Source organism: Jaculus jaculus, chromosome 4, assembly GCF_020740685.1.
Source record: "Jaculus jaculus isolate mJacJac1 chromosome 4, mJacJac1.mat.Y.cur, whole genome shotgun sequence".
Classification (NCBI taxonomy): domain Eukaryota; kingdom Metazoa; phylum Chordata; class Mammalia; order Rodentia; family Dipodidae; genus Jaculus; species Jaculus jaculus.
Window position 1 is genome coordinate 43,453,799 of NC_059105.1, and position 22,512 is coordinate 43,476,310.

The 22,512-nt window shown below is 37.0% G+C and overlaps 1 protein-coding gene and 1 non-coding gene across 2 annotated transcripts in view; both read left to right on the forward strand.

Annotated features, from left to right (window-relative positions):
- Pgap1 (post-GPI attachment to proteins inositol deacylase 1) overlaps positions 1–22,512 on the forward strand; it is an 82,677-nt gene that overhangs the window by 34,173 nt on the left and 25,992 nt on the right. Inside the window, exons 10-19 of the mRNA XM_045147423.1 lie at positions 817–900; positions 4,711–4,757; positions 5,305–5,356; positions 9,184–9,261; positions 14,158–14,233; positions 18,426–18,499; positions 18,597–18,648; positions 19,095–19,161; positions 19,740–19,848; positions 21,303–21,341. Of these exons, the coding sequence (XP_045003358.1) occupies positions 817–900; positions 4,711–4,757; positions 5,305–5,356; positions 9,184–9,261; positions 14,158–14,233; positions 18,426–18,499; positions 18,597–18,648; positions 19,095–19,161; positions 19,740–19,848; positions 21,303–21,341 (678 nt within the window). The remainder of the gene's footprint in view (positions 1–816; positions 901–4,710; positions 4,758–5,304; positions 5,357–9,183; positions 9,262–14,157; positions 14,234–18,425; positions 18,500–18,596; positions 18,649–19,094; positions 19,162–19,739; positions 19,849–21,302; positions 21,342–22,512) is intronic.
- Positions 9,764–9,900, forward strand: LOC123460517. Its single transcript, XR_006637065.1, has one exon. It is a non-coding gene; the product is annotated as a small nucleolar RNA SNORA2/SNORA34 family (small nucleolar RNA).

Sequence of the window (22,512 nt, forward strand, 5' to 3'; positions counted from 1 at the left end):
TTTTGAGACAGAGTCTCTTACTGGTCTAGAGCTCTGAGCCCAAGACATCCTCCTGCCTTCACCTCACATATGCTGGGATGATGGGCATGTGCCACCTCACCTGGCATTTTTATGTGAGTACTAGGGGGGAAACTCAGGTATTTATCTTGTAAGGCTAGTGTTTTACTCACAGATCTATCCTTCCAGGCCACAATTGTAGACTTTTTTATTTTAAATGTTTTATGTATATATGTATGTATAAGAGAGAGAGAACACATGGGTGCACCAGGGCCTCTTGTCACTGCTAATGACTGCAATGTGCATAGCCTGCTTTGTGCATCTGGCTTTATATGGGTACTGGGAAATTATAGCCCTCCAACAGGCTTTGCAAGCAAGTGCCTCTAACCACTGAGCCTGATCTCCCACAGCCTGATCTCCCTTAACATGCCTCCCCCAATTCTCCCCCTCATTCCTAGCATATTGTTTTTTTTTAAATTTTTTTTTGTTTATTTTTATTTATTTATTTGAGAGCGACAGGCAGAGAGAGAGAGAGGACAGTGGGTGCGCCAGGGCTTCCAGCCACTGCAAACGAACTCCAGATGCATGCGCCCCCTTGTGCATCTGGTTAACATGGATCCTGGGGAATCGAGCCTTGAACCAGGGTCCTTAGGCTTCACAGGCCAGCGCTTAACCACTAAGCCATCTCTCCAGCCCAGAATATTTTTTTTTAGCAGCACCAAAAATGGGAAATAATTACTCATTTCTCTTATCAAGGCTTTTTTGAATGATAAAATTATCTACTCATTATAGCTATATTGAGTGTTTTCTTTCTTTTAGGAATCTGACAAGATATATTTTACATTTCCTCTCGCAAATCATAGAAAAATCTACACTCATGTGTATTGTCAGAGCACCATGCTGGTAAGATAATTGGTACATTTTATGTAATTTGAAAGGAAAGGCTATTATTCATTTTTAGGTTCAACTAATATCTAATAGGTATAGCTATGAAGTGTTATTAATTTTAGTTGAAAATATTTTATGAAACTGTTTTGATTAGAAAGTGTTAATCACAGTTTTTTGTAACTGACAATAAACTATTAACTTGTACTTTTGTGTCTTACACCTGTTTTCCAATCATAGTTTTACTGTATTCAGGATGAAGAAATTAATTTCAAAGCCCATTTAACCCTAAAATTCTATTCATACTCAAAGAATAGATGTGAACATTTTACAGTGAATCCTATTTTATCATTGGCTTACATGCTAAACTTTGAGGTACTTGTTATATCAGATGGCCTTTAAGGCAGTAGAGTAACGACTGTAAAATGTATGGTTACTGTGCCAAAGCAACCATTATTTATTTGTGTCTCTTTATAATGAATACCTGCTATGCTAGGCATTGTTTAAAAATTCTACATGTACATGTGCTGAAATTGGAATGATACAGATTAATATGGCCCCTGTGAAATATGTGAAGTGTTACATATATTTTTAAAAATAATTAAATGCTGTAGTATGTTTTTGTCATACTAAGAATGGTAAAAAATCATTCGATAATTTATCAACATTTCCAACTTCAAGGAATTTTTCCCCATTTGGGCTGTTGTTCCTATGCTCTGAATTTTGCTTTGGTATGTCCCAGGATCCTTCACATTACTTGTATCCTTTGTAACTTAATTCCTTTTCTGTTTTGTTAGGTTATTAATATTTGTTGTTTATTGTTTATTTGAAGCTGGGTCTTGCTATGTAGTCCAGGCTGGTTTCAGACTCAACATCTCCCTGGCTCAGCCCCCCTTGAGAAGTTCAGATTATAGGTCTGCATCGTCGTGTCCACTGTATTTATATCTGTTCAGAACCCATGTCTAGCATATTACGTTGCCAGTAGATGTTACTATCTGATACACAGCATATCATATAGTCTTTAGAAAATACGGTAGACAGCCATTGTGGGCATGGTGCTAAACAGGTCTGTATTTTCATGTATTTATCAGTTTTATGTTTTTCTTTCAAGATACTAGCATGCCTCGGCCTAAAATCTGAATGGGTAGTTTATCTAGAGAGAATTTGGTCCTGAGAATGATGGCTTATAATAGTCATACTCCACTGATGTTAAATTTCAAATTAAGAGGCATACTCATTATTTTTCTCATCACTGTGAAAGAAGCAACTTCAGGAAGAGGTTAATTTGGCTCATGGCTTACGAGGGTACTCTCTATCACAGCAGAGAAGGCATGGTGCAATTCTTGGTAGTAGCAGCTTGTCACTGGGATACCTCATCTGAAAGCACATCCTGAAAAGCAGAGTTTTTGGTCCACGAGTGGGACTGGGCTATAACCAAGCAAGCCCACCTCCCAGCAACCCACTTCCTCTGGCAAGTCCCCATCTCCTGAGGGTTCTACAGCCTCCCCAGATAGCACCAGCAGCTGGAGATCAAGTGTTCAAACCTTGTACGAAAACATTTCATATTCAAACTATAATAGGGGCAGCCAGTATTAATATTGAGAAAGATGCTTATCAGAATGCAAATTAAGCCAGGCACAGTGGCACACACTTTTAATCCCAGCACTTGAGAGGCAGAGGTAGGAGGATTGCTGTGAGTTCAAGGCCACCCTGAGACTATGTAGAGAATTCCAGGTCAGCCTGGGCTAGAGTGAGACCCTATCTTGAAAAACCAAAAAAAAAAAAAAAAAGAAAAGAAAAGAAAAGGAAATTATCCATTTAACAGAGAATACTTTTCAGTATTATGTGAGGATAAGTAATGATAAAATATGTGAAGATTTTGAGGCTTGATTAAATATAGAAAATATAATAAGAAATTCTTTTGTAGCCAAAACAACTATCTAGTTTTAACAACTATCAACATTCTGCCATTCTTACTTCATGTATTCTTTACCTCCCAAATTCTGGAGTTATAGGCATATATCACTACTCAGAGCTACAAATCTGTCCTGTTGGCCTGCTTTTAAATGGCATATTACTGCCTGGGGAAGCACAAATCCTATAGGGGAGAACAGAGAAATATTGTATTGTTTTTTGTTTGGGTTTTTTTTTCCACCATTTTGGCATTCTTTTAAAAGAAATCTTAAAATTGTATTTAAGTAAACTCTATGAAGGCAGAGACTATGTTGGCCTGACTCATCATTTTTCCTAAGGCCTTAACTAAATAAGTTTCTTGGCCCTTGAGTGGATGTTTTAAAAATCATTTTTGCCAGTCATGGTAGCATATGTCTTTTATCCTAGCACTTAGGAACCTGAGATAGGAAGCAGTGAGTTCCAAGTCCGTCTTGGCTAAAGTGAAATCCTACTGCAAAAAAAAACCAAATTATTTAGATAAAAGGATTTATTTCTTCTTTATCTGTAATTATATTTTTTTATTTTTAATTTTTTTTAATATATTTATAAGACAGACAGAGAGAATGGGCCCGCCAGGGCTTCCTGTGGCTGCACATGAACTCCATAGGCACGCACCACTGTGAGTACTGGTGGTGAAGTCGGCTTGTACACGGCAAGCCAGAGTCTGTCCTCGCGGCATCACATAGTTTCTGTATCTGACTTCTAACTCAGGGTTTATTTCAACCCTGTTTTCTGTTCTACGTCTCAGCAGCAGCTTCTTCAAGGACCTCTAACTGGCCAGCCATCTCCTTTATCTGTAAATCTAAGGACACATGATTTAACTCTCTGACAGAGCTGCTTATCTTCCTGTACTCTAGTAAAATGTCAGTAATTGGCTCATCATATCAGATCTTGGGATGTTGCTTTTATTTTCATGAAAGTTAGAGGAGAGATCTTGGACGGTACCTGGTACTGCTTCTTAGTAACCAAGGCTGAAAATGGAATGTTGTTAACATGTTGGAATCCTCTCTGAGGCATTCTAACCCTCTGCTCATGTTCAGTCTAAACGCATTCTTGGTTGGATATACTTTATTTTCTGGTAGTCAAGTAAGGATGCAAATGATAAAGTGAAAGGCTGTGTATAGACTAATTTTAAAATTTAATTTATTCTAATTATTTCTAATTTCTTGCTTCTGGGTTTTTGTTTGTTTAAAAGCCTGCCTCTTGTCCATACTCGCTTTTGTTGAAAGATAGGCTACTGTGTAACTATATAATTAAAGTATGGACGTCACTGGACTCTGAAAACTTTGGTGCAAAAATTAGAAATGCTTAGGTTGTAGGCTATGAAGATTCCCATCAGATACCTCTCATATTTCTGCTCTAGGTCAGCTACTTACTTTGCTATCCAAGTTGGAAGTGTATTTCTTTGCATACTCTTTTCTTGTTTGACTTTTTAAAAAGATATTTTATTTACTTATTTGCAAGTAAAGAGAGACAGAGAGTGAGAGAGAGGTACTGGGCACACCAGGACCTCTAGCTGCTGCAAACAGTGCACCATTGTGTGTATCCAGCTTTACATGGGTACTAGGGAATTGAACCTAGGTCACCCAGTTCATTAGGCTTTGCGGGCAAAGGCCTTGACCTCTACGCCATCTCTTCTGCCCTTTTTATTTTTTTATATATATTTTTATTTATTTATTTGCAACTAGAGAGAGAGAGAGAGACTGTGACTTTTAAGAACATCTTAGGTATGATTCTCTGTCTCATACTACTACCTTACACTTCCTTGGTTCTACTTATCCTATCATTTATATCAGGAAAGCATTGGAGATGCTTGTTTTATATCATTTTCTACAATAGATTTAGTGTGCTTTGTTTTTTGTTATTATTCAACAGGATACAAATAGTTGGATTTTTGGCTGCATAAACAGTACTTCAATGTGGTAAGTCTTGACTCAACAGACCCGTTAATTTTTCAGTACTTACAAGTTATACTTTTATAAAGCTTTATATCTGCAGAGAGAGAGGAGAGAGAGAGAGGTTTTTAGACAGGGTCTTACTCTATAGCACAAACTGTCTTAGAACTTACTATGTAGCATAGACTGGCCTCAAACTCAGTTATTATCTTCCCAGTCACACAAGTACTGGGATTATAAACGTGAGCCAGCACATCTGGCTAGCTTTATAATTAGTATACTTGCTTTGCTGATAAGTTAAAGTATATTATTTATTTTTAAATGAAAAGAATATTAGCAAACTAGTAGTTTTTAAACATTTAACCAGTTTAAATGTTTAAAAAAAAACTTTTTGCCAAGGAAACTGTGTGAACCTGTATATTGGATTTTCCTTCTTAGACTTCTGTTCATTATAATTCTCATATAATCCCCATTTCTCGGTCTGTAGATGGTTTGTTTTTCCTCTGAAGTTTATGTATAACTTAATATTTTAACATTTCTGTCTTCTAATTATGTTTTCATATTTATTTTAAAGCCGGCAAGGGGTTGATCTATCATGGAAAGCTGAACTGCTGCCAACAATTAAGGTAAATTGTAGTTTTAGAATTTTAATATACATGTGAAAAAAGAATTGAGCCACGAGATATTTTAGAATATACTTTTATTAGTTTTGATATTAAACTTGATGATCACTAACCTATATTTTAGAAGTATTTTCTTTAGAAATATATTTGAGGAATAACATGCAATTAACTATATGTATTTATTTTTCCTTTCAGAGATTAAAAAATCAAGTAAAAAAGTTTCTAAAATCTATGACAGCATCATACTAAAAAGAGCCAGATAGACTTTTTAAATTAAATTTGAGAGTATATTTAAATGGTCTACCTTAAACCAATTAATATATTGTATCCAGAATTCATTCTGTGAAGAAAAACCTGAATTTAGGAAATGAGTATGTCAAAGAGACATTAAGTAATTTTCTAGATCAGGTTTAGCATCATATTGTGGTCAAGCACTTGCATAATTTTCCTTTGTCTGATACTCCAAGATTCTAAACCACAGCAAAGATTATTTACTTCATGATTAGTGATTGCCTTAAGCAACACTGTTAATTTAGCAAGTCTTTTTAGAAAACAGCAATTTCTGTAATCTTGAAATCTGTTGTTGAAATGCAAAATAATTCTAGAATTTAATGAAAATATCTGTTCTAATTTCTGAATTATATTGCTTATAACTGATAATCTTATACTTGGATTTATAATTTCATTATTCAAGTAAATCAGTATGTTACAAATAAACAATATTTTTCCTAATGAATGATAGACTGTTACACTTGAAAGTAAAGCCATCTGGTTGGTCCCAGTCATAGTCATGTCTCAATTGAAACTAATTAAGTTATTTTTACTCATGACCACTTGATTTTTTTTTTTTTTTTATGGCTCTTATTTCTTACACATACCTGTCAGGTACTCTACCACTGAGCTGTAACCCCTCCCTTTTCCCTTTTCATTTTGAGAAAATATCTCTTTAAGTAGCCTTAGCTGATGTATGTTTCCTCATTCAGGCTTTGAATTTGTGATCTTCCAACCTTAATCTCACAAGTAGCTGAGATTACAGGCCTGCACCACCAGGACAACAAATGGATACCTATTTGTATAAATAATGAGACTGTAGTATATTAGTAGAGAGAAGCTAACTCTTTGCTTTAGGCATGATCTCACTAGCCCCATCTGAGCTGGACTCACTTTGTTGCCCAAGCTGACCATAACACTCACAGCTCTTCTCCTACCTTAGCCTCTTGAGATCTGGGACTAGCGGTGTGAGCCCCTGCCCCCCCTCCCCCACTCTGCCTAAAGAGGGAAACTTGAAAGCAGGAATGGTGACAGAAGGAATAGCCACTTAGACTAGATTCTGGAATGATCTCTTCCAAGATTCTCTTGCCATGGTCAGTCTTCCTGTGTACATACTGTGTATCTGTGAAGCAATTTGACTTATGGATATTTTAAAGTCTCTCCCAGTGTCTCCCCTAGCCTTCTAGGAAGAAGCAGTACAAAAATGTTCGGGAGTACTTAGTGATCTGTTATTCCTAAGATTTGGTCATGTATTACGAAAATGAATGTACACACAATACTGTAATGCTGTCTTTAACAAATAGCCAAACTGAAAAAAGAAACATGGGGGCTGGAGAGATGGCTTATCAGTTAAGGCACTTGCCTGCAAAGCCTAAGGACCTAGGTTCGATTGCCCAGTACCTACATAAGCCAGATGCACAAGGTGGCACATGCATCTGGAATTCCTTTGCGGTGACTGGAGGCCCTGGTGTGCCCATTCTCTCCCTCCCTCCCTCCTTCCCTCCTCTCTCTCTCTCTCTGCCATTCTCTCTTCTCTCTCTGAAGTAAGTAAATAACTGAAATATTTAAAAAGAAGCATATCAAATTTGGAAATAATTACGTAAAATAACTAAATGCTGTGTTGAATGTCCTTTGTTTTATATGAAGAGATATTTCAAGGAGTCTCTTAAATTTATAATTTGGATGTTCAATCTATAATTTCACATTTAAGCAGAAACAGATGATAAAAGACCTTATAAAATGTACTCTGCTCCTGTATTGTAAAAGGCATGTCCTGGTTGGTTGTGGTAGCTTGCACCTGTACCCTCAGTACTTCAGAGACAAAGGAAGGAGGATTGACACAAGTTCAGGGCAACTCTGAGCTACATAATGAGACCCTATCTCAAAAAAATTAAATTTATTAAATCATTAAATTCCTATACTGTTTTTCCAGTCTCCAAAGATTTTTTTTAAAACATGCTTATCAAACTGTAGTATCAATTTAAGTATCAAATGGCTGAGTGGCAAGAGACATATGTTCTAGCTGCTTATTTTTGTTGTTGCAGCATGTGTGTGGGGGTGGTGTGAGTGTGCAGTAGTGTGCGCGCACATGCACACGCCTTGCTACTCTTAGGCATCTCTGCTGACTGTGCTGTTAGTAAAGATGGAACACTCCAAGAAAGCACTTAGAAGCTGAACACAACCTCGCTGAGAGCAGTGGGAAGGAAGCTGCTAAGAGTCTCCACAAAGCACCTACACCCTTCCTGTGTACATGTGTCTTTCCTGCTATCTGCCATTTGTTCACTTTAGGACAGAGGAGTTTGCTGTAGAGGCTATAAGTTGGACACATCTGATCAAGTGGGCAGAGTTACTGTTTTAACAACTTATTTTTAGCTTTGGCACCTCTGTTCTACTTGCCCTACATTACTGTTTCTGAAAAAGAGTGAAGAAAACTGTCTGCAGAAAGTTATTGTATAATCATTTTATATATGGGTAAAGACTATATTTTGGGGCCTAGGAGATAGCTTAGTCAATAAAGTGTTTGTCTTACAAACAGGAGGAGCTGAGTTCAATCCCAGTACTCACAGAGATGCTGGGCCAGTGTGGTTCATACCTGTAACCCAGCTACTGGGGAGACAGAAACAGACAAGTGCCTGGGGTTTACTGGGCAGCTAGCATAACCAATGCATAATCAATGAGCTCCAGGCCAATCAGAGACTTTGTCTCAAAAAGGTGGATAGCATGCTTCTCCACATAGTGTCTTTGTCATGTACTAAATAAAATATGTTCATTGATGCTCATATATCTCGACAGCCAGTGACTGTTTACTACCCAGATTAAGTCAAAATCATTTGAGATTAAATGATAAATCTTATACTTAGCATCCATCCATTATCTTTCAATGTTTTTAGTCACATATTACCAAAATGAATATGGAGACAATACTGCATTGCTCTCTGAACCAAATAACCAAATTAAAGAAAGAAACAGGGCTGGAGAGATTGCGTAGTGGTTAAGGCACTTGCCTGTAAAGCCAAAAGACCCAAGTTCGATTCCCCGGTACCCATGTAAAGCCAGATGCACAAAGTGGTGTATGTGTCTGGAGTTCATATGCAGTGGCTAGAAGCCCTGGTTCACCATTTTCTTTCTATCTGCCTCTGTCTCTCAAGTAAATAAATAAATAAAATATTTTTTGAACAAAGAAACAAACTAAATTTGGAAATAATTATATAAAGTAATTAAATTCAGTATTGAATGTCATTTGTTTTATATGAAGAGATATTTCAAAGAATGTGGGCAGTTTATGTTTAACAGTTATAATTAAGAATTTGACTTTTTGTAGGATTAATGGTCTGGAAATGTAAACATGGGCATTTTATAAGATATGGAACATAAATGTGTTTTATATTTGTGTGGTACTTAGGATTGAATCCAGGGCCTCACACATCTATTTGAATGTCATATAAAATTTTTTTAAGTTATTGTGAAGTGTTTTTAATTTATCTTTCTTTTAATGTATAACAATTTCTACTCCAGGAAATAAAAGCAGCATTTAATTAATTAATTTATGTATTTTTTAGTTCTTGACGTTACGACTTCAAGACTATCCCTCCTTGTCTCATCTTGTTGTTTATGTGCCATCTATTCATGGAAGTAAGGTAACAAATGGGTTAAGATTTTTATTATATTTGGGAGATAGTGATGCTAAATCTCAATAATGTGATAAGTTCTGCAGAGACACAGGTGTATCTAAAACAAAGATTAGTATGGTGGCCCACCCAGTGTCATTAGGCTAACCTACTCCAACTTGAACTAGGCAGAATGAACTGGTATTCCTTTGTTCCAGGCGACAGTGGCTCCAGTTTCAGACTTTGCAAATCTGAATAAACCTGTATTTCTTTGTTCCAGGCGACAGTGGCTCCAGTTTCAGTCTTTGCAAATCTGAAACTTGCTAGGTACTTTTTCATGTACTAGACGTTAGGAAATAGACAAATGACACTGTGTCACTTGTCACCCAGATGAGCAATGGAGGAAAGAAGTAATGTTCGGTAAAGACAAAAAACAAATACCTGGATAGGTGTGACAAAAATAGAACATAGCAAGTACCCGAAAGTATAAAAAGGAGTGATCTCTCCATTGAAAAAGCAAGGGTGGTTTATGTTGGCCCTGAATCAAGGCTGGCAGTTTGCTGAAGCTACTGGTTTCAAGCAGGAGCCTAAAGAAATGTCTTTCTATGGTCTGTTGGCCATTTCAGAAATTTGGAAATGTGATGGTCGCTTCATTAGAAAGAAACATCTGGGGGGAGAGAAAAATATATATAAAAAATAAACAAAAATTTGGTTTTATAGTGAGGTGTCACTTAAAATGGCTGTAATGAATAGTTAAGGAGAGTTGAATAGTCTAGACCTGTGCTGTCAATCCCCAAAATACTATCATATGTGTAAATTAATTAAAATTATTTTAAAATCAAAATTTTGGGCTCAACAGTTAAGGTGTTTGCCTATAAAGCCTACAGACCTGGGTTCTGTTCACCAGTAAAGCCAGATGCACAAAGTGGCGTATGTGTCTGGAGTTCATTTTTCAGTGGCTAGAGGCCCTGGTGTACCCATTCTCTCCTTCTCTTAGTTGCTTCTTTCTCTCTCATAAATACATAAATATTTAAAAATATAAAATCTGGGCTGGAGAGATGGCTTAGCAGCTAAGGTGCTTACCTGTAAAGCCTAAGAACCCATGTTTGACTCTGCAGGTCCCACGTAAGCCAGACGCACAAGGTGGCCCAAGCATCTAGAGTTGGGTTACAGTGGCAGAAGGCACTGGCATACCACTCCCCCACTCTTGCTGTCTTGCATTTAAAAAAAGGCCAGTCTGTTAGGCTTGCCTTAAAAAATAATAATAAAATCTGAATTTTAATTCTTTCTTTGTATTAGACACATTCCAGAAATTCAGTAGTAACATGATTGCAAAAAGCTGCAGTGGGAAGCACTGTATGAGGAAGGCAGTGAGAGCAGAGCAGAGGTGGGAAAGAGTGGTATGTGCTTAGAGAACAATGAAGAGGTCAGTTATCTGGAAAGGATGGCCATAGGGTATAGAAGAATAATGGCAGAAAAATCTAGAAATCAACTTCTTGGTGATGTTATCTAAGGTTGATTAAAGCTTTGATCAGAAGGCAGTAAGAAAGCTGTAAGAAATTTCACCAAAGTAATGATGGAGTCATTTATTATGGAAGATTCATCTGTTTGTAGCACAGGATAGACCGGAAGGAGGAAGCCTAAACACATTAGGGGTTCTGAGGGGCTGTATTAGGAAGCAAGAGTGGAAATGAAATAATGGTGGTTTTGAGTTATTTAGAATGAAAGGATGTAGAGTTAAGAAGCTCCCCACACTCTTCCATTTCCCATTTAGCTAGCAAACTTATCCCTCCAGACCCAGTGTTTCTCTCCTTCCTTTTCCAGGCTCTTCTAGCAAGCTTTTACTTTATCCCATGATGCTGTGTTTATAACTTCTTTAGGAATTTATTATCTTGAATTATAATTCATTTGTTTATATCTTTACTGCATCACCATATTGTAAACTCTGAGTAACAGCCAGGTAAGTTTTATGCTACATTGCATCCTCAACCTGTAGTGACTGCTAAATTAAATAAAGACTCAAAAAATACCCAACCAAAACCATTTCTTGAGAAAATTAAAATTTGTAGCCAAAGTAGTTAGGAAATTGAGAAGAAAGTAGGGAGAGGAAATGGGGGCTATAGTTGGGAGTCATCCCCCAAAATTCACAAGTAGCTCATAATAGATTTGTTGTTTTGTTTTGCTTAGCTCAAGTGAGTGGTAACTCGGCATCGTTAGTACTAAACTTTTCTGCACTTAGGCAGTCTTAACAGACTAATAATGAATATGTAATAGGTCTTACTGTTATTGAGAAAGATACACTAATATCTCTACTATTGCACAGCCCTGTCTTACTAGGATGGTAGCTTAGGTCTTTTATATAAAGTTGCATATATTCAAATAGACAAATAATGAAAAATAAATGGAGTTAACTGATACCTTAATGTTCTGTTAACTCAAATGTGGAATTTATTTGCCTATTTCTCAATGATAGAAAACAAAATACAGGGGGGCTGGGGAGATGGTTGTATGAGGAAGAGTGCTTGCTATCCAAGTATGAAGGCCAGCACCCACAAAAGCATCTGGGTATTCCCAGTTCTGTGGGCAATAGAGAGTGGAGGATCACTGGGGCTCTCTGTCAACAGCCTGACCAAAATGTAAGCTGCAGGTTTAGTGAAAGACTCCGTCTAAAGGAAATACGGGAGTGAGTAGATGGAAGACAGCTGATGTCCTCTTGCTTCCTTATGTGTTGCTTCCTTATGTGTGCACACAGGACTCCTGCATCTCTACACACATGTGCACAGACCACACATGCACACACATATTCCCCAAAAGAAAACAAAGTATAAGCCTATTAGACATTCCTTTCCTTAGATATTTCAGAGGCAGACCTTTAATTCTCTGGTGGTTGACGATTTATTTCATTATGCAGTGATAAATGCACAGCTTAATTTTTAAAGCAGTAAAAAATATTTGGGGTTGGGAAGATGGCTTAGTGGTTAAAAGAGCTTTCTTGCAAAGACTACCAGTTCCGGTTCAATTCCCCAGTACCCATATAAAGCCAGACACCCAAAATGGTTCATGGCCCTAGATTTCTTTTGCAGTGGCAGGAGGCCCTGATGTGCCCATTCTCTGTCTTGTTTCTTTGTCTTGCAAATCAATAAGTAAAAATAACTTAAAATCTAGTATTTCAAATATCTTTGCAAGGTGATTGAAATTGCTTTTAAAAGCTGCTTCCCTATCTCATGATGCACCCCGAAGTACATTGTAAAAATATAATGAATAATCCTGTTCAAGAAATCATTTCACTAATCTTCTAATATGTTCTTTGCCTTGTAAGAGGGAGGAGTGAAAACAAAACCACTTAGCAAGAGTTATTGTTTGTGTGTTGCATATGCATATTATACTAACAGCAGTTTCTTTCATCTGTTTTCCACTTTCAAAACAATTGAAAATCTACCCATGAGTCTGAAGAAATAACACTGCTCTAACTCACCCGGTTTTGTTATAAGGAAGCTTAGGATGGACTCTGGTGGTGTTCTGGAGACATCAAACAACTTCCTTTCTTTTGTTAATGTTAGACTTATGTTTTCATCAGCTTCTATTGATCAAAATTATGGTAATGGTTTGTGGAGATTTTAATCTGCCCAGAAATAATTCTTACAGCTGGTTGAGAACAAGATTTCATACCCTGTTTTAGAAATGTTGTTTAAAAAGAAATGTCACTATAAAAATGGTAGTGTAGGCTGGATAGATGGCTTAGTGGTTAAGCGCTTGCCTGTGAAGCCTAAGGACCCTGGTTCGAGGCTCGATTCCCCAGGACCCTCGGTAGCCAGATGCACAAGGGGTCGCATGCATCTGGAGTTCGTTTGCAGTGGCTGGAGGCCGTGGCATGCCCATTCTCAATCTCTCTATATCCGCCTCTTTCTCTCTGTGTCTGTCTGTTGCTCTCAAATAAATAAATAAAAACAAAAAAAAAAAACTTTTTAAAATTTGTAGTGGTAGGCTGGGAAGATGACTCAGTGGTTATAGGTGCTTGCTTGCAAAACCTGTCAGCCTGGGGTCAGTTCCCCAGTACCCATGTAAAGCCTGATGCACAGTATGGAACCTGCATGTGAGGTTTGTTTGCAGAGTCAAGAGGCCTTGGTACATCTATCCTCTCTTCTCCCTCCCAGATGTTCTCTCTTCTTTTCTCCTCTCCCCTCCTCCATGTGTTTCTTAAGTAAATAATTATTTTTTGTTGTTGTTTTTTGAAGGTAGGGTCTCACTCTAGCCCAGGCTGACCTAAAATTCACTATGTAGTCTCAGGCTGGCCTCAAACTCATGGTGATCCTCCCACTTGTGCCTCTTAAGTGCTGGGATTAAAGGCATGTGCCAGCACACCCGGCAAACAAAATATTTTGAAAAAAATTGTAGTGCTGTGTCACATTATAGATAGCCTACTTTAAACCATATGCTTTTATTTATCTTTTTCATTTTGTATAAAACTGGTTGGCCTGAAATAATCTCACGCAACTATTATCTATGTGTAGATTAATGACAGTAAGACTGTAAATGCTTTTTATAGCCTAATCAGACAAGATGCTTACTAAATGTAGGATTTAATGAAAAAGTTAAGTAGCAGAGTTATATGCAGAGACATCTAAAACCTTAATTGATCTTGAATTAGCCTTTAATCTTAATGCTTTGATCTGTTCTTTATGTAAGAACAGTTTTTAATCAATCCATTGTTATAGAAATGACCTATTAATAATTTGATCAATTTAAGGTTGTTTATCACGTTTTCTCAGTGTAGCATCTCCCTGAGGAATTCTTGCCAGATTTTCAGTATGATCAATGCTATTTCTCAAAAGCTGGGATTATAGACTATTCTTTTCATTCAGATATCAAGACTTTTTACTAAGTTTAATTGCATTTTTTCTGATGAATCAATATTTTACATTTCAGTTTGTGGTGGATTGTGAATTCTTTAAAAAAGAAACAAGATCCATACAGCTTCCTGTAACTCATCTCTTTTCCTTTGGTAAGTACTTTCATTTTTTGAAGCTTAAAATATGTTCATTTATTTTTCCAGTGATAATAAAGTAGAGCTTTATTAAAGCTGTTATATATGTTAGCTACATGTAATATTACATGTAGTATAACTTACATCTATTACATAATTATAAATATTGGAATGGCTCAAGTGTAGTTCTTAGAATAACCATGTGATGTAGTTCAGTGGTTTAAGTCTCACTCAATGTTGGGCCAGTAGTCGTCTTCTAGAAAGCTAAGGTTCAAAGGTATTTTTCCATAATCATATATACCTGTAATAATTAAATATGTATGGATTTGCATATGAAGTTTTCTTATGTGAAAATTACTGATACTAGTGCCTTTCATAAAGTTTTTAATATAAGCTATAAATAGTTATCTGTCTTGAAGGTTTCAAAACTTCTTTAAATATTCTTTATAAAAATATTTTCATTGATTTACTAGAGAAAGACACACAGAGAGAAAGGTAGAATATGGTCACGCAAGAACTTCTTGCAGTTGCAAACAGATCCAAACACATGAACCATATTGTGCATTTGGCTTTATGTATGTGCTGAGGAATTGAACCCTGGGCTAGCAGACTTTGTAAGACAAGAGTCTTTGACCACTGAGCAATCTCCTCAGCCCAATATTCTTGAAGCATGTTTGGAAATAATTTTATACTTAAAATAAAAGTTAAAAAGAGAACAGGGTTCACCAGCCTTTTTTCTATTGATCTTGGATATAAGCACAGTACTTTTTTGTTTTCTGTTTTTTTTTTTCTTTTTAAAATAATATTTAATTTTCAGGCAGAGAGAGGAAGAATGGGCACTCCAGAGCTTCTTACTGATGCAAATGATCTTCAGATGCATGCGCCACTTTGTGTACTTAGCCGTATGAGTATACCGGGGCATTGAATGCAGGCCCTTAGGCTTTGTAAGCAAGTTCTCTTAACCACTTAGTCATCTACTCAGCTCTTGTTTCTTTTTTTTTTTTTTTTAAAGGAATTTTTATTTGTTTATTTATTTGAGAGTGACAGACACAGGGAGAAAGACAGATAGAGAGAGAGAGAGAGAGAATGGGCGAGCCAGGGCTTCCAGCCACTGCAAACAAACTCCAGACGTGTGCGCCCCCTTGTGCATCTGGCTAACGTGGGACCTGGGGAACCGAGCCTCGAACCGGGGTCCTTAGGCTTCACAGGCAAGCGCTTAACTGCTAAGCCATCTCTCCAGCCCAGCTCTTGTTTCTTGAAACGAGATCTTACTGTGTAGCCCAGGCTGCCTGGAATTTGTGATTATCATGCCTCAGCCTCCCAAGTTCTGGGATTACAAGGCCTGTAATGCTATGCTTGGCTGACACAATACAGTTTTACAAACTAAGTTGGCATCAGTACAGAATATTAAGTAAACTATAGGCTTTGTGTTTCATCAGTTTTTCCACTGCTTCCTCCTCTAGGTGCCTACATTGCTTTAGTTGTTAGGCCTTCTTAGTCTCATGAAATGTGTTACAATTCCTCAGTCTCCCCTTGTTGTCGTCTCCTCCTCCTCTTCCTCTCCCCCGCCCCCCGTGTGAGTGTGTGTGTGTGTGTGTGTGTGTGTGTGTGTGTGTGTGTGTGACAAGCCCAAAAGACTGGCCTTTTTTATGAGAGAGAATTGGCAAGCCAGGCCCTCCAGCCACTGCAGTAGAACTCCAGACCCGTGTGCCCCCTTGTGCACCCTTCCATATTGCATCACTGTGTGACTGGCTTATGTAGGACTGGAGGTTAAAACATGAGTTCTTAGGATTTGCAGGCAAGCACTTTCCCCACTAAGACATCTCGCCAGCCCTCCCCTTGTCTGCTATCACTTTGAAGCCTTTGAAGAATGCTAGTCAGATTTTTGGTTGTGTGTGTGTGTGTGTGTGTGTGTGTGTGTGTGTGTGTGTGTGTAGAACATACCTCAGTTTGGATTTATCTAATGTCTTGTTCAGTTGAGGCTCTGCATTTTTTCTATGAATACCACAGAATTAATGTGACTTTGTTATCTCATATCAGAGTACATGATGCTCACATATCTAATTACTGGTGGTATTAACCTTGGTCTCTTGGTTAATGAAAGTGATGCCTGACAGTTACTTCTACTGTGAAGTCAGTGCTTTTCCGAACTAACAGATACCTCAGAAGAAATAATTTGAAAATGTATCAATATCCTACTTTTCATTAATTTCAGCATCCATTGGGTCATCTAGTCTTTAGTAAATAATTACTCTGACATTCTACATTGATTGAAGTTCATTCTGAGATAGAGTTGTCCCTTCTGTCCCATGTTGGTTTTTTTTTTTTATTAGTTATGTACACAGTGTGTATGCAGTCATGTTGGTACCATCATTAGCCTCCTCCCTGTCCTGCCCCCTCTGCAGGGATCGTCCTCATTGGGGAATATGGGTCATGCGTTTTGGGTTTAGCCATCAGTTATGGGTAGGAGGCAATGTGTGTCTGTATCATGACCCAGTGTGTAGTTCTGACATTGTTTCCACCCCCTCTTCTGCAAATTTCCCTGAGCCATGTTGGGTTCATTTTAGGTCTGCTTCAGTGATGAGGTCTTGGGAGCCTCTGTGTCTCTGGATCTCTGGTTTGGTAGGAGTTGAGTGCTCTCTGTGTCTATCTCCTTCACCCTTGTGCTGGTACCAGGTTCACCAAGAAAGCAGAACTCTTACTCCTTTCCCCAATTACTCTTAGTTTTATGCCACTATAGAGTAATGGATATTTATTTTACTTACTTGGTATAATATAATACTAACATTGTATGTTCTTATACTTAAGTTGTTCCTGCATTGGCTATTGGGAGCACTTTTAGCTTGGTTTTTGTGCCTCTTGGTATGCTTTATCCTTCAAATATGATAGGATATGATATACATGTAGACATAGAATACATGCATATGTGCACACACATGCTTAGTATTTTCCTTACATTGAAAAGAATGTGCATTATGTATGATTAAAAAATTTTTTTTATTTGAGGTTTTTATGCTTTGTGCTCCCCCACCCCAGGACCCTTTTGAGGGGTACAAAATGCAAGAAGACCATATGGAAGTTAACAACTCTGAATTCACTATGTCATCTAAGATAACCTTCTGTTAAAAAATATTTTTTTACAAAGGTTAGTCTTATATTCCCCCAGCCCACTATGCCTAAAGGTTCTCCTCAGTAGAGTATTTACTGTGTGTAATTAAGGCCTCAATCTCTGGGGGTGAGGGATGTGCTTCTGGGTATTCCCTAGGTGGCTCTTCCAGTCTTCCTGCCCCCTCTTCCACAATATTTCCTGAGTCTGGTGGGTCTGTTAGCAATGTGATCTAGTGCTGAGTTCTTGCTAGCCTCTGGGTTTCTGCTTTGATGTGTGTTGATTAACAGCTGTGTCTGATGCCATTTCCATGGAGCTGGTTGCCAAGCTAGCAGTGTGAGCAATATTCATGGCACTGCTTCCTCTACACAATTCTCCTGGGCCCTGGTAGATGTGGTATAGGTGCACATCTCTTCTTAGGCAGTTAGGTATCTTTTCTTGTCATATAGATGGATCCTGGGTCTCCCCATTATTCTCTGCCATCTAAGATAAGTCTTAGGAAAGCATATCTTCCTGAAATTGGAAAGCACTCCTTATAAAAGCACCATCAAGTAAGTGAAAGTCATTATAAATATTAGTAAATATTAGTTTTGGGTTAGAGAGATGAGCTAGCCATTAAGGCACTTGCCTACAAAACCATAGGGCCCATGTTCGCTTTCCTAGGACCCACGTAAATCAGACGCACAAGGTGTCTCGTGCATCTGAAGTTCCTTTGCAGTGGCTAGAGGTCCTGGCATGCCCATTCTCTTCCCCCACCCCCCTCTCAAATAAACAAAAAATAAAAATAGGTATTAGTGTAATTACAGAATTGGAATTTTTTAAAGAAATGACTCCTACATTTTATAAATGAAATTGTGTGTATGTTTGTGTATGTAAGGTTTCACTTTGTAGCTCAGGCTGGCTTTGAACCTACTATATAGCCCAGACTTAAACTCATAATCCTTCCACTTTAGCCTCCAGAGTGGTGGAATTACACTCATGCCAGCACATCCAGTTTCAAAAGATTTTTCTTAAATTTCAAAATTTTGTTGGCATTATTTTATCTAAGCAGTTGATACATTATTGAAAATTATTTGACATTCTACATTACTTGTAATTCAACAGGATTGTCTTCAAGGAAAGTGATATTAAATTCAAGTGGCTTATACTACAACATAGAGCTTCTGAACTTTGGACAGGTAATTATGAGTATAACAGGAAAGGCTTTATTTCAATTAACTGTTTGATTAAATAAATCTTTGTTTTTTGTTTTTGTGTTCAAACTTTGTTTGTTAGATATATCAAGCTTTTAAAATCAACGTGGTAAGCAAGTGCTCCGCAGTCAAAGGTAAGAGAATTTCCTCAAAAATTTGAAGGAAATAATGCTATTCACTTGACAGGTCTGTATTCGAGTTCTCTGTAACACTTATTCTTTCATATATTTTATGTGAAGTTATTTATGCAATAATGGAAACATGCTTAGATTTTAAAGGGTTTAGTATAGACTCATTTTTCATAGTAAATTATCTTCATCTGTTTAATTTAATCTATCCCTAAAAGGTATGGTATATCTTTATGTCTTAATATATAGTTATTCAGACTTAGCTATTTACTATTTTTCTAGTTGCTTAGTACTACTTAGATGCCTTCATAGCTTTTCAATAATTTCTTACAGGATACAATACTTGCTCATTATTTTTTGTGAAGTGGACAGTGTACAAGTGAGACTTACAGTGGTTTAAAACTTAAGGTGACATTTGCTGAGTGATGCCTCTCTTCTTTATGTTTTAACAGAAGAAATAACTAGTATCTATAAACTTCATATTCCCTGGTCATATGAAGATTCACTAACCATTGCACAGTAAGTATATGAGAATTTATTTAAACTTTAGTGTGTTTTTTGTTTGTTTGTTTGTTTTTTGTTTTTCGAGGTAGGGTCTCACTCTAGCCTAGGGTGACCTGGAATTCATTCTGTATTCACAGAGTGGCCTTGAACTCACAGTGATCCTCTTACCTCTGCCCCATGAGTGCTAGGATTAAAGGCGTGCACCATCACGTGCCCGGCTTTAGTGTTTTTAATAAAATAGATAGCTTAGTTTAGTTAAATCATACCAACTTTTAAAATACCTTTCAGTAAAATGTATTCCTTCTTTAGCATCATGCCCACTATTTAAGATAATATATAAATCATATATAGAATTCATTAACTAAGAAAGTTTACGTGCTTGAAACATGGCCATCTTTCCTCCATGTCCTTTTTGCAGAAGTGTGAGAGAGAAAGCTTCCAAAACATTGAGATACGAACAAAAGTCCTTCCATAGTGATGTGTCTAATGTCTCCCTTCTCTTCATTATTTCATTGTTGTATTGAGAATTGACTTAGCCATGGCTATTTCTAGTATTTTCTATTTGAGCATTGATATTTTAATGATTTCTTCAGGGTTCCATCTTCGACAGAAATTTCTCTGAAACTTCATGTTGCTCAACCAGAAAATGATAGCCATGTGGCATTACTAAAAATGTACACATCATCAGACTGTCAGTATGAGGTAAGTCATTGGTTTGCATAATCTTTAAATATGATACAGTTGTAGAATAAAGTATAACTATTTTTCTTCCAGTTTTTCGAGGTAGGGTCTCACTCTAGCCCAGGCTGACCTGGAATTCACTATGTAGTCTCAGGGTGGCCTCGAACTCACAGCGATCCTCCTACCTCTGCCTCCTGAGTGCTGGGATTAAAGATGTATGCCACCACGTCTGGCTTAAGTAGAACTATTTTTATATTAAGGCATTTATATTGTGATATGGAAGCCCAAAAATATAAGAATTAAACATTTTAAATATTCTCCATCCTGCCTCTTTATACTTGTTCAGTATTTCCATATATGGACTGTGTGTGTGTGTGTGTGTGTGTGTGTGTGTATATATACACACACACACACACACACACACACACACATACATATACATATACATACACACACACATCTTAATAAGAAACAAAAGTGGAAAATATAGGTTAACCTTAAAATTTTGGAAGCCTGGAGTCAAGAATCTTATAAAATGAAAGCAGCTGTCATGGCTTTACTTTAGTAATTCACATAATGCATCATGGTCTGTCTCTCTCATGGACTTTGAAAGAATTTAGTGAAATGATTTTCTTTTCACTAATCATTTAAGCTTTGTATGCATTTCAGTGATAATGACATAACATTCTGGCTTATGTGAAATATCTTGTTCTTTGTTAACAGCTTTAAATATTTGGATTATTTTATAGGACTGACTACCTTAGGGTAAACTAGAATTGGTATTATCAAAATAATAGAATCTGTTCCTGTAATGGAATTTCAATTAGACCTGTATTATGTGTCATTTTCTATTTCATAGAACTCATGAATACTCTCATATTTTGCAGTCGTTCTAACAATGAGTTTTGCAGATTTATTTTTTAACTTGCAATTTCATATTTCTGATATTAAAATGTCAGTTTGAACTGTGTTACCAATTCACCTTCAAATATTGCATGCTCTAAAAAGTCCATGTACTTAACAAAGTTGCAGATTTTTAAGAGACACATATTTTGACAAAATGTAGTCATGTCACAACTTCCCTAAGAAAGATATATCTCCTTTTCCTAGGCTTCCAAATATGTAGAAAGAGAGCCGGGGGCGGGGAGTATTTATGGTATGGATAATTGAAGATAAATTTCTTCCTCAAATATATTGTGGTTAAATATTCTAGTTAGTCAAGGGCTACTGCATACTCTAGCTGTCATCCAGTTGCAGAAGTAGTATAATGGAAATGTATACAAAATAGCAAACTACTACTTAGGCACTTGAAAGCTTGGTTCAGAAGATTGTTTCTGATATCTTGTACCTTTTTCTCATGAGAAACATTAACATAATTGGACATGAACAGGAGTGCTCAGTGTGATAAAATGTGAATTAGAGGAGTTTAGGAAAACGAATCGTTTTTTAACCTTTGTTTGTTTGTTTTTAACTAGGTGACAGTTAAGACTTCTTTTCCACAGATACTTGGGCAGGTAAGTGAGATTCATGGTTTGTTGACTTCTGCCTTGGGGCAGACATTGGGAGGGTCACAGTCTTTGTCCATCATTGATTCAGCAGACCACGACAGACCCTGGCTTTGCCACTGCTGTGGTTGCTTGCGTGTTTCCTCCTTTCTTTATTCCCCTTCACATAGCAGAATCGAAAAGCACAGCTGGGCAGTGCTTGCTTTACTGTGATGCTTTAATGTTTAGTGTATCCTAGAAATAGGAGTGACTATCTATGCTCTAGTAAATCAATATGCTTACCTAAATAAATGTCATTTTATCCTTCATATTTCTTTTTACTATACTGTGTTTCATAGTATAATGAAATTTACTAATGATAGAAATGAACTGCAGGTCACTAAGAAACCTTGTCTTAGAGATGGTGGATGATATCTAAGGAATGATGTCCGCTGGCCTCCACATGCATGAACACACACTGCTACCCACACATGTACTTAAGGAGCTATTTAAATTGTGCATGCTCATTTAATAAAAGGTAAAAATGGCTTGTGCCTGTAGTCCTTGCTGTTTGGGAAACTGAGGTAAGAGAACCACTTGATCCCAGCTCAAGACAGTCTTGTCTAATTTAGCAAAACTCTGTCTCAAATTGTTTTTTAATATAAATATTAAAAGTAAACTTTTTAAAAAAAATTTTATTTATTTATTTGAGAGCGACAGAGACAGAGAGAAAGACAGATAGAGGGAGAGAGAGAGAATGGGCGTGCCAGGGCTTCCAGCCTCTGCAAACGAACTCCAGACGCATGCGCCCCCTTGTGCATCTGGCTAACGTGGGACCTGGGGAACCGAGCCTCGAACCGGGGTCCTTAGGCTTCACAGGCAAGTGCTTAACCGCTAAGCCATCTCTCCAGCCCTAAAAGTAAACTTTTGAAATTCATGTATAATCAGTAATCTAAAAACAATTTATTAAATAGTAGAATTACAAAGATATTATTCAATATCATTAGAATTTTTAGAATTTTATAATCTGTACATAAATACTATTGATAAGTTCAGGAAATTATGTTGTTTTAAAATTCAAAATTTTTTTGATCTTTTGTATGTTGTTACTCAGCCATAGTAGTTTTTGTTTTAATTGATAATGTCAAATTAATACTGATAATGTTACTTTCATACTTTGTCATGATTATAATAAACTTAT